The sequence below is a fragment of the Phalacrocorax carbo genome, chromosome 15 (assembly GCF_963921805.1).
Source record: "Phalacrocorax carbo chromosome 15, bPhaCar2.1, whole genome shotgun sequence".
Classification (NCBI taxonomy): domain Eukaryota; kingdom Metazoa; phylum Chordata; class Aves; order Suliformes; family Phalacrocoracidae; genus Phalacrocorax; species Phalacrocorax carbo.
The window spans coordinates 4,651,703-4,663,778 of NC_087527.1; the positions used below are offsets into that span (position 1 = coordinate 4,651,703).

Below are 12,076 nucleotides of genomic sequence, written 5' to 3' on the forward strand. Positions count from 1 at the left end.
GGGACCGGTTCTCACCCCAGTGTTAGCCTGTGCAACCCCTGGGCAGCCCCAGCTGGCACTGGGGGGACAAGAAAAGCCAGAATATCCTCCTTCATTGCAAGAAGAGGGATGAGTAGCTGCTGCCTCCCTACAGGCACTGACCCCACTGGCATGTCCCGGCTCTTCTGGGACAGACACGCCCCAGCTTTACCAGCCCCTGATGAGGGATCCCATCCTGTTCCTCAAAATTAAAGCCTGAGCCCGTGCCGGCTGGCCATGAGCAGCAGAGAGGAACAGGCACCTCTGGGCAACAGAGAGGAGCAAGCAAGCGTGCAAGCGAGCACAAGCAAGGACAAGCTCCCCAAAAATCAATGCTGGGACATTTCCACCTGCCCCTGGGGAGGCAGAGGCTGCTGCTGGGATGGAACAGAAGACTTGTCCCTACTTAGAGGCAGCATTAACACCTGCATGTGGCAGGGTGCAGCCCGGCCCCGCCCCAAGCCCTTATCTGATGCATTTCCAGTGGCACCCAGCCCTGGCTGAAGTCATGCCCGGGATTTATCGCCCATCTCTTCCCCCCTACCCCCAGGCCCATCGTCATGTGTAATGGCCACTGTGTCAAATAACCATGACACCAACTTAACACCCCAGCTCCGCTGCCTGCTCTGGCTGCTCACCTTTCCATCCCCTTACTTGGCTTTGCCCTGGAAACAGTGGCGCAGGCGCAAGGATCCATCCCACCCCCTCTCCACAGGGCACCTCTCTTAATTCTGGGTTTCCCCCTTTTTTGGGGGATGGTGCTGTGAAGAGTTTCCAGCCAGAAGAGGACTGCGGCAGCTGGGATGTGGCAGCTCAGTGAAAGGATGCTCGTGGCCTCAGGATGCGATATGAACAAGCTGGGGAGCAGCAATGTCTCATCTCCTGCACCCCATGGTGTGTAAGCCATCCCCAGGAGGGCTCCACCCCGATGTCCCCTACACCCTGTCCCCCGCCCCCCCCACCTGGGAGTGGGCAGAGCAAATCCCCCCCCCCCCAGATTTGGGCGTACGAAGCACTCACACTGAAAACCACGACTGCCAGTGAAGCGCGTGCCGGAGCTGGGGATGCCGAGGGATTTGGTGAGGAGCCTGAGCAGTTGCTCAGATGGGTGGGCAGCACCACCGCGGTGGCACACCCTGTCCAGGCCAGGGCTTGACTCCATCGGACACTTGTTGGCCCGGCGCAGGCGCCTTTATCATGTGCAAAGCTGTCATTAGTGCAAGCAAAAGAGGGGGAACCAGTGGCCATCGGGGTGACACAACTGGTTTGTGGTCACCTGGCTGGGCAGCCTGGCAGTGGGGCTGCTGCCTGCGGTGACTCTGCTTGCTGGTCCCACCGCCCTTTCCTTATCTGCCGCCCCGGCATGGTGCCTGCAGGTGCCTGGGAGCAGGTATCAAGAGGCTCCCGCAGTGCTGGGAAGCCCCACTCGTGGTCTCCTGCCCCATTGTGGAAGCCCAGCTCTGGATGCAGCTCCAGGAGATCCCAAAGTCATCAAACCTCCTTCTTTTCTGAGGGATGAAGCCAAGGAAGTGGGGAAAAAGCAAGGGGAAAGAAAAAAGGAAAAAGAAGGGTAAAACCCTCCCAACCCCCAATGAAAAATAAAAGAAAAAAAGAGGAGGAAAGAGGGAAAAATAGAAAGAAAGAAAGAAAGAAAGAAAGAAAGAAAGAAAGAAAGAAAGAAAGAAAGAAAGAAAGAAAGAAAGAAAGAAAGAAAGAAAGAAAGAAAGAAAGAAAGAAAGAAAGAAAGAAAGAAAGAAAGAAAGAAAGAAAGAAAGAAAGAAAGAAAGAAAGAAAGAAAGAAAGAAAGAAAGAAAGAAAGAAAGAAAAGAAAGAAAAGAAAAAAATAAAGAAAAAGATAAAGAAATGTGGACCATTATTGACAGTTCCCTATCTGCGCTGTTGCTTGCTTGCTGCTGGGGTTATCTGCCCCCAGGGCTGGCAGCACTCGTGGTGGGGTTCATGGGCCACAGCCATGTCCCCACAGGGGTGCCATGAGGTGGCACAGCCTTCACCTTGGCTGTGCTGGGAAAGAGGGTGTCCTCCAAAAAGTCCCATGAGCTGATGCAGCCTTCACCACAGCTGGGGACAAGGGTGTCCCCATAAAAACCCCATGAGACAACCAGCCTTCGCCATGGCTGGGGTCATGGCGTCCACATCAGAGGCCCCAGGAGACAGCACAGCCATCACCACAGCTGAAGACCACGTGTCGTCATAAAAGACCCCATAAAATTACACAGCGTTCACCAGAGCTGGGAAGAAGGTGTCTCCATAAAATTCCCCAGAGATACCACAGCAGTCACTGCACCTGAGGACAAGGGTGTCCCTGTAAAGCCCCAGGAGATACCACAGCCTTCACCATGGCTGGGGACAAGGATGTCCTCACACCCCGATGAGGCCACACTCACCAAAACACTACAGCAAGCCACCCCACCTTGTCACACCTCTCCCAACCCCCAAAACAAGCCAGAAAAGGGGAACCCCCCCGCCGCAATGAATCTTGCACAAACCCAAGCATTACCCTCCTCCTCTCCCCGGGAGGACAGCCATGAGCAGGCCTCTGGGCCACACGTAGGCCCTGGAGAGGAAGTAGGAGGGCGGGGCGGCTGTTTTGGGGGAAACCCCAGGATTTAGGGGAAAGGTGGGGGGGAATAATACCACCAATGCCAAGGTTGCATTGGCCCCAGCAGCCCATTTCCCATGTGTTGCTTTATCTCAGCCAAGAGCTCCAAAATAACCTTTCCCTGACCCAAAAAGTCACCCCCGCCCCCAGCCTCTTGCTGAAGGAAGGCAGGAGAGGGATAGCAAACCCCAAAAACCTTTGCCTCATCCCTTTGCAAGCAACCCAACAGTGTCCCAGTGCAGTTGGAGGCACCTCTGAAGGTCAGCTGGTCTAACCGCCCTGGTTATGGTATCTCCATTGATAGAGACTCCACTGCCTCTCTGGGCAACCTCATGCCGGTGCTTGGTCACCTTCAAGGTGAAGAAGCATTTCTTGATGTTCACAGGAACCTCCCAGGTTTCAGTCTGTGCCCATCGCCTCATGTCCTGGCATTAGACACCACTGGGAAGAACCTGGCTTCATCTTCACACCATCCCCTCGGGCATTTACACCCATTGATAAGATCCCCCTGAACCTTGTCTTCTCCAGTCCCAGCTCTCACAGCCTTTCTTCCTAGGAGAGATGCTCCAGTCCCTGCATCACCTTGGTGGCCCTTCCCTGGACGTGCTCCGGTGTGTCTGTGCCTCTCTTGCACTGAGAAGCCCATCACCATACACAGCACTCCATGAGTGGCCTCAGCAGGGCTGAGGGCCAGGATCACCTTCCTCCATCTCCTCCAACACTCCCTATGCAGCACCATTAGCCCTCTTTGCTCCAAGGGCACATGTTGGTGGCTCACAGTCAACATGGTGCCCACCAGGACCCCAGGTCCTTCTGCTGAGCTGCTTTCCAGCCTGGAGGCCCCTGGCATGTACTGGTGCTGTTCCTCTCCAGGGGCAGGACTTTGTGGGTCCCATGGTTGAACAAAATGGACTTGGAGTCAGCTCTCAGCACCCAGCCAGTACGAAGTAGACCCTACCCAAACCTGCTGCTGGGAACGAGGCATAGCAGAGGGTGACAAGGGGCAAGGTAACAGCCACAGTGCCCACAGATTGTGGCACCTGGAGCAAGGATGAGGCTCCGTCCCTTCTGCTCCACCTCCCAACAGCCACACCTACACCTGGTGCAGGATGAGGCGCCATCTCCAGCCCCACACGTGTCCTGGATGAACAGATCTGTGCTGCCCCTGCCATGCCCAGGACCAGGCAAGAGCACTGAGGGCAGCGCAGTCACACCATCCCACCACTGCCAGGAGGGAACAGACAACACATGCCACTGGGGAAGCATCAGCTTCTTTAATGAAAAATAAAAGTGTAAGAGAAGTATGACCTGCCACATGGATGCTGGAGGGCAGCTCAGGGCTGAGCAGAGGACAGGCTCCCCTCTGCCACGGACTCCTCTCCACCAAGGCTGGGGCAAAGCCCGGCTCTTTGTGCTGAGCCTGGGGAGCTCCTGCTTCACCACAGGGACTTGGCTCGTCCTCCCAGGGCTGTACAAATTCAAAAGAAACAATCCCGGGGGACCTGCAAAAGGCCAGAGCTCCCCTCAGCCTCCTCCTCACTCACCCCACCCCTGTGGGTTGGGAAGCAGATGTGGTACCAGCATGAAGCGGACAGTCCTCATGACACCAATCCCGCAGGCCAGGCAGCAGCGGCAAAGGGGAGCTGAGAGGCCCCTGGGAAAGGCACAACGGGAAGTGTATTTACAGATGGAGAATGTTTAAGTTTAGCATTTCTGTCCCAAGAACAAAGCTGGGGGTTTTCACCCAAGCGTGATGGTATCTGCAGGGCACAGCCAGCCAGCCAGCCCCTGTGGGGAACCCCCGGGCCCCATCATGCCCGTCGCGCCTTCTTGCTTTTCTTTTTCTCCTCTTTGAGAGCAGTGTCGTGGGCTTTCCTCTTCGCAGCGAGTTTGTTTGCCTGTGGAGAAACCCCACCAAGACCCACAGTTAGACCAGTCTGCAGACACCAAGGGCTGCTCAACCCTTGGTCCCACCAAAGCCTCCAGCTGTGCACAGGGGAGATGGACCCCTCTACTGCTGGCACCTGGGCTAGGCATGGGGTACACAGAGGGGGGGCAGCTTCACTTGCTGAACACAAGCCACATCCCCGAGGAAGCAAGAGGAGCCCTGCCCTGGCAAGGCCAAGAGACCACAGCCTGGCAATGATGAGGAAAAGGCTTGTAGAGCCTCACCCTTGCCCACCTTCGCTCAGTGCCCTGAGGAGCACAGGTACACAGAGGAGCAGAAGGAGCTCGCACAGTATCGGAAGCAGAGGCTGCTCCCTCTCCCCCAAGATGGGGACAGACCCAGACCCAGCTTTAGCAATCTGTAGCTGCAAGCTAATTTGGAAAGAGCTAGCGCCAGGATCCAGGCAAGAGTCCTTGGCGCAGAGAAGCCCTATGCTTGTACCTCTCGGACTTTGCGCTTCTTGCCAAACATGATCTTCTTGTAGAGGTACTTCTCCCTTTTCTTCATCATCATGATAGCCAGACGCTTCTCCTCGCTTTGCTGCTCCTGCTCCAGGCGCTGCTTGTCCTCCAGCCGCAGCTTGCCAGCGGTCACCTTCACAGGAAGCGCCTGCGGGGAGCCAGAGAGCTCAGGACCCCAGGCGCCAGGAGCCCACCACCCTTCCCCAGGGCCAGACGTTTCTACGCCGTTCGCTGGGAGCCACAGAAAAGCCGCAGCACCCTCTGGATCAGGCAGCAGATCCCAAGCGTGAATGGGAGCTGCAGCTCCTGAACGTAAGTCCAGGACCCACAAGTGTGGTGGCTGCCACAGGAGCAGCACAGCCACCACGGTCCCAGAACGGGGACTTGCCTGGGACACCCTGCAGTGAGCAGAGCCCCAGCAGGGACAGAGCTCACCAAAGCTGCAGCCTCCTGAGGCTCCCTGCCCACTGTCAGGAACTGTACCTTGTTGCTCTGAGTCTTCTGCTCTTCCATCTTCTTTAATTTCATCTCCTCTTCCTTTTCAGACTCATCTTCCTCCTCTTCTTTATCATCGTCCTCCTCTTCCTCCTCTTCTTCATCCTCTTCTTCACTCTCTTCATCTACAGAGAGACCACTGTTACAACAGGAGAGCAATCGCTGGCCCTGGAGCAGGTACAGCCCTGCCGAGGCAGCAATGCCACCTGGCTCCTCTCCTCCTCAGACCTCAAAGCCTCGCCTCACCTGGGTTCTCGCCCCTCTGCAAGGCCAGCAGCTTCAGCTTCTCAGGAGGGACGTAGTCTCCTTCCTGCTCCGTCACGAAGGGCGAGAGGTGTGGGGGCAGCAGCACGCCAGGGAAATAGTCAGCCACGGGGAGGCACAGCTTGGCATTGATGGAGTCGAAGACCCACTGTGGCTGCAGGTAATACCTGCAGGGCAGAGGGACATGGGGTCAGACTTTTTCCTCCCACCCCACACTCTGGAGCCCATGAGGCTGCAAGAGAGCAGAGCGAGCGTGGGACAGCTCTGGGATGGTCAGGGACACCCACTAGCCCAGGTGGCCATTCTGGGGACAGGCCACCTGCCTCACCCACCTGCCAACAACCTGCTTCTCCACCCGAGGCCGGTCCACAATCTGGTGGGTGATGGAGGGGTCGCTAACGTCGTAAGTGGCACCAATGCACAGGGACTTGTCCCAGGAGACCTGGCCACCAAAGCACCTGCCAGCAAAACCCACCAAGGATTCAGGCTAGCAGGCAGGAGGGGCCCTGAGGGTCACCTTGCCTGTGGGATGTCAGGCAGATTGGCCTCAAAAGTCCCATCAGAGAGGCTGGAGGCCAGCACAAGGCAGCAGGGCCGCCGAGGGACAGCCTCCCCACTGCATACCGGATGACAAAGGTCAGTGGCTCTCGAGGCACCTCCCTGTTGAGGAAGAAGCGCAGCCCTTCAAACAGCTTTTTGTGCTTCTCCAGGGCCTCCTGCTCCTTCTTCCTCGCATCCATCTGCTCTGCTGTCTCCTGCTCAAAGCAAAGCATTCAGCCTCCTCCCCTCGGGCAGCCCCTGCCAAGCCCCTCTCTACAAGAAGGGCTCTTAGGTGCTGCCCCCACCCTCCTGCCAGTCCCTCCCAGCACACCAGGCCCTGCCAGCCTGTGCCTGGCCACAAGACATACTGCAGACAGGATCACCCAAGGCCAGAGCTGAGCTCCCCCACCAGGCTCTTACCCCCTCCACTGGGAACTCATCCATCTCCACCTCATCCTCATGGGTTGGTGCCACCACACGAGCCAGGCTGGCACTCAGAGCCGACAGTTTCTGCAGTGGGAAAAGATCGAGAGAGCGTCAGGCCCAGCCGGTGCTTTGGGGATGGGAAAAGCAGCAGCCTTGCAGAGGAAGAAAGTGATTTCTCAGAGCAAGAGGTCAAAAAAACCTCCTCCCAGGACTAGGCAGACATTCATCCTCCTCCATATACTGTCCCACACTGCAACCCTCAGCACTGGGGCTCTGGAGGGTCCCTCACCATGTCGGGGGAGGGCAGCAGCCCCCAAGGCCAAGCACAGCTCCTCCCTTGGCCAGCATGGGGGGCCAGGAGTTTGGGACCAGCCCTCTCTGCCACACAGGGATCAGGCTCTGCTCTCACCCCCTGCATGCTGAGCACCCCACACCAGGAGGGGGTCTGCAGTCAGGAGACCAAGGCCATGCAGGGTCCTCCCACAGGCTACAGTGACGACAGCATCCCTCACCTCCAGGTAGCTCTCCGAATCCATGGCGTACTCCTTGCCCTCCGCAGGCTTCAGCTCAACATCAGCCTGGCCATCGATCTGCGGAGAAACAGAAGGGTGGGGAGGCAGCTCCCAAACCCAGAGCCCCCACACATCCCCCCCTCCACCACTCCAACATGCCCTTGTTTGCCACCACCCACATCAGCTGGCGCCACAAGGCTCGGGCCAGCACGGCACAGCCCTGGGGCAGACAGCAGCCTCACCTTGGGGGGGTAGAGCAGGTTGAGGGAGTGGTAGAGGCGAAAGTTGACAAAGCCCAGGAGGGTGGTGTAAAACTCGGTGAAGGTGGCCATCACACGGTAATCCACGTCTGTGGGGTGCTGCAGGCACACAGAAAGGATGAGGACACAAGGATGAAGGACCAGAGTCCCCTCTGCAGGGACAGGGTCCCGTCCTACCCACACAGGGAGAATGATCCTGCCTCTGTCACATCAAGGCCTGGAGATCCATGGCCACCACCAGACACTGCGCAGGGAGAGATCTCCAGGGCCCTGCTGCCACCCCTCCGTGAAGGGACCTGCCCAGACAGGTGGAGCCCAATGGCCAGAACTCAAGGGATTAAGCAGTGGCACTGGCTGGGAAGGACATGGGACGGCCGAGATGCTGCAGGGGTAAGCTGGGTAGGCGAGACTCAGCATGGGACGTACCAAAGGCCACAAAGCTGGAAGGCCTCAACCCAACTGTGCAAAGCCTGGGAGTGAAACAAGAGGGTGATGGTGAACTCCTGTGTGCCAGGGATCCTGGCGAGGCGCAGCACACCTGCACGGCTGTCCTGGCATGGCGGCACCCACAGCTCTCCCCTTGCCCTGCCACCTGCCTGGACTGCACAGGGGACGTGGCAGAACCACCCTGGCAGAGGGTGTGTGGTCCAACTTGACTCTTCCCTCAGTGCCACCAGCCTCAGTCCGGCAGGTTAATCTTTAATTGCTGATTAAGGCACATTTTAATAATTGACAAGAGGAAATAAGGAACTGGGGAGACTGGTACAGCCAGGCACAGGGGACACGGGTACAGCTGTCTCAGCAGGTAGAAGAGGGTTGTGTCCCCACATGCCTTCCCAGCCAAACCTTGTGCTCTCCACCAGAGGCTGGGCACAGGCCCATCTGCCTCTGTGGCACGAGAGCCACAGGATGGTCCCTCAACCCTTCCCTGGCCACAGGGAAGGGAGCAGCGAGGCAGCAAGGATACTGCCGTGCTCCTCCCAGGTACTTACATCATGGGCGAAGGTGTAAGGGGTGATCCAGGTGATGGGCTGCCCCAGCACCTCGGCCTGGTAGTAGATGCCCTTGATGGAGAGGAAGACCTGGCAGGGAACAGCACAAGGGCTCAGGGGGAGGAAGGCCACGGGTGCTCCCTTGTCCCTATCCTCATTAACTTTTTCCCCATCAACAGGTTCATCATGGGAGCGTCACAGCCAGCACAGCAGGACTTGTCCCCACCTGAAGCTGCCAGCACAGCTGGCCCTGTGCCCTCCTGGGGCACAAGTCCACCGCCCTGCCTCCACAGTCGTCACTCCCCGGGCAGGGAAGGTCTCGGCCCCATCCCTCCCCCCAGTGCCCACCTTGCGCAGGGAGCGGGACGCAATGACGTAATTGAGGAACTCCACAGCCAGGCGCCGGCAGAGCTGGATGGTCTGGACGTGGCACTTGCCTGTCCGTGGGAAGGTAGAGAAGAGGAAGCACATGGAGAGGGCATCATCCAGGTCCCGCAGCGCGTCTATGAAGGTTGGGTACCTGTGCCCAGGCAGGAGGAAAAGGGGAAATTACACCCAGCCCGAGTGTTCACACACCGTCTCCTGTGCATCCCACCAAAGCTCATGACCCACAGGGATGGGGTGTTCCTCCTGGGCACTTGGGAGCCCACGGCCACACAGGGATCTCCAAGCAGCTCCCTGGTGTTCAGGGCTCTCCGGGGAGCCAGAAAGCTCCCTGGGCGAGGGGACAGCAACACCCCTGATTACAGGGTGGGTGTAAACAGGCTTTAGGGAACCTACAAGGGCTGAGTGTTGGGAAATCTGAGCCTGGACCCACTAAGGATGAGCGTGCCTGTGGCCTGTGCTGCGGCACAGAGCTTGTTGGGGCAGCATGTGTCTCTTGGGGACGTTTCTCTCTCCCCTCTCTGCACCAGCACAGCAAGGTCCCAGGCACCGCTGGGATAAAGAGACCTGCCAGAGCAGGTTCCCTCCCTCCTGGGTCCTCTCCTCTGTCATTGCCACCAAATATACCAACTCCGTGGCATAATCCATCCTCCACCAGCCCTCCAACGGTGACCCTGGAAAACACTGCTCAGGGAGGAGAGCTCTCAGTGTCTTCCTGGAGATCCTGGAGCCATCTAGGACGGCCAGGCACACTCTGCTTGCTCATGCTTTGCTACAGCCAGTGTGCAATGTGCTACAGCCTCTCCTCCAGCCCAGAAACACCAGTTTCCATCAAAACGCCCAGAACTGCTGTAGGAGGTGGATTCCAAAAGAGGGGTGGATATGGCGAAGGCTCCACAGGTCCCAGAGGCTGCAGGGAAAGCCTCTCCCAAAAGAGGATGGCCCCACTGGCCTCAGCTGGTGGCTCACCGCTCCTTCACGATGTGGTCAAGCTTGTAGGTGGGCTTGTTGTCCTTCAGCCGGTCTACGGTGCTCCACTCGCTCTTCCCATATGCCTTCCGGAGCTTCCGGACAAACACCTGTGGGGAAAGGGGGAGGCTGGGGGCTCTGCGGGGAGAGGACAAGCCCCAGGCAGCCCCTTGGGCACCACCCCAGGGGTGTCGTGCAGGATAATTGCCTTATACTCCCGGAACTTGTTGACAATAGGCTCGTGAAGGAGAAATTTGATATCCTTGAGGAGGTAGAAGGTCCTGGCTGCGGTGGAGCCTTTGTTCACCTTCTTCTTGTGCTTGGGCTCATGGGGGTAAATCCCCTTCAGGATGCAGAGGCGCCTGGTAACGGCAACAAGAGTGAGATGGAGGGGGCTGCAGGACCTGTGTACCCTGAAAGATAAACACCCCGGGGCCCTTCCCCTCCAGTGGTGCCACCTCTCGGGGGGAACCCCAAAACTCAGCAGCAAGCAACCGCAGGACATGCTGGACATGCTGGACACAACCCGCACTGCCTACGCAAAGGGCCCCCCCATCCTCCCTCCACGGGCTCGATGCCCTGCTGCTCCCCTGGGTGGGAGCTGGGGCTCACGGGGTCCCGGGGTGCACCTGAAGTCGGGCAGGCTCAGCTGCAGCTTCTTCCGCGCCCTGTTGCGGGTGATGTAGTTGGTGGCGGATCCCCGCTCGTACTGGGGAGAGACGGAGGTGTCGGTGTTAGGAGGAGGACGGGACTCGGGGGGCCCCGCGGCTGGGAGGGGCAACCCCGGAGTTGCCGGGGGCTGGGGGGGGGGTGTGAGGGTGGGGGCGACGCGACACACACACAGAATGGGGCCACCGGGCACGGGCAGTGAGGAGCAGGGCACGGAGACGGGACACCGGGTGTCACGGCACGGACGGGCACCGACAGAGCGGGGCACACCAGTACCGGGGGGAGGGGCACGACACGGGGGGGGGTCACGAGTACCGGGGGGGAGGTGGGGGGATGAGGGCACGGGCACGGGCAGCGTGAGGGCGGGCACCGAGCGGGGGGCTGGGAAGAAGCCGGGGAGAGGGGTGGGGGTCGGGGGCGCCTGAGCCCCCCCGCGGTACCTTCTTTTTCTCCAGCCCCCCCATGGCCCCGCCGCCGCCGCTGTCCGCGTGCTCCGCCGCGCCGCAGGGCCCCGGCCTGTCCCCGGCCTGCCTGCGCCCGGGGTCCGGGGCCCGCGGGGGGAAGAGCGGGCAGCACGGGCAGGGCAGGCAGGACGGACAGAGCAGGCGGTGCGGACAGGACGGGCACGGTGGGAAGAGCGGGCAGAGCGGGCAGGCGGTGGGGCCGGGGTCGGTCAGGCGCGCCGCGGGCAGCCCGCGCGGCCTAGTAGGAGGGGTGGTGTGGGGGTCCTGCGGCGCGGGGCACGCTGGGGTACTGGGGGGCGGCGCGGGGCGTGCCGGGATGTAGCGGGGTATGGCAGGAGGTCCCGGGGGGCTCTGCACTGGGGAGACTGGGATGTGGTGGGTGCGTGGGCGGTGGGGGCAGGGACCCTGGGGGGAGCACAGGGATGCCTCCCGGTAGGGCAGGTATGGCGATATCCCAAAGGAAATAGAATTGTGTTCTAAGCGCTAGCACGAGCTTTGCAAACCAGAATGTGGCGGCCAGAGAAGGGAGCTGAGAGACAGGGAATCGTTTGTTTTAGAACAATATCCTTGGGAAGAGCTGGGAGACTGATGGAAGGGAACATCCCGCCGCAGAAGATGCAGAGAGCTGGGTGATGAAGCGTATAGTCAAGGAGAGCAGCTAATTGGGGTGTTGATAAGACCTAAAACTAAGTGTCCTTTAGCTGAACTACCCTCACTATAACATTAAAATCATGGCTGTGGGCCAGAAACCCCCCCCTCAAATAAGCCCCTTGCTCTCTGAGCATGCATGGTGAATGGAAAGGGAGCTGTGCCTTTCAGTTGAAATGAGAAAGAAACTACCCAATTATTAGCTGAGGGGTGCGAATATTAGCTGTGACTGACACATTTAACTGTATAAATACCTAGTAGTTTCTTGGTGCGGTGTGCTAGCTTTGTGGAGTTGCCACCCAGCACCGATCTTCACTCAAAAATGAGTTGAATAAAACACCTCTGCTCTGTATGGAGTTTGGTGATTTGCACCCCGGGCGAATGAACCCGCTTTTAGGGATAACAA

General features: G+C 58.9%; 1 protein-coding gene across 1 annotated transcript; it reads right to left on the minus strand.

The window, feature by feature from the left end:
* Positions 1-3,893: 3,893 nt before the first annotated feature.
* PES1 (pescadillo ribosomal biogenesis factor 1) lies at positions 3,894-11,107 on the minus strand. Its single transcript, XM_064466007.1, has 15 exons — positions 10,999-11,107; positions 10,519-10,598; positions 10,098-10,251; positions 9,890-9,999; positions 8,885-9,056; positions 8,537-8,626; positions 7,527-7,643; positions 7,285-7,362; positions 6,767-6,856; positions 6,431-6,561; positions 6,139-6,264; positions 5,789-5,973; positions 5,531-5,667; positions 5,028-5,195; positions 3,894-4,536 (listed from the first exon to the last, which is right to left on the minus strand). The coding sequence occupies exons 1-15, from the start codon at positions 11,020-11,022 to the stop codon at positions 4,450-4,452; spliced, it is 1,749 nt and encodes a 582-aa protein (XP_064322077.1). The 5' UTR covers positions 11,023-11,107; the 3' UTR covers positions 3,894-4,449.
* Positions 11,108-12,076: the final 969 nt, after the last annotated feature.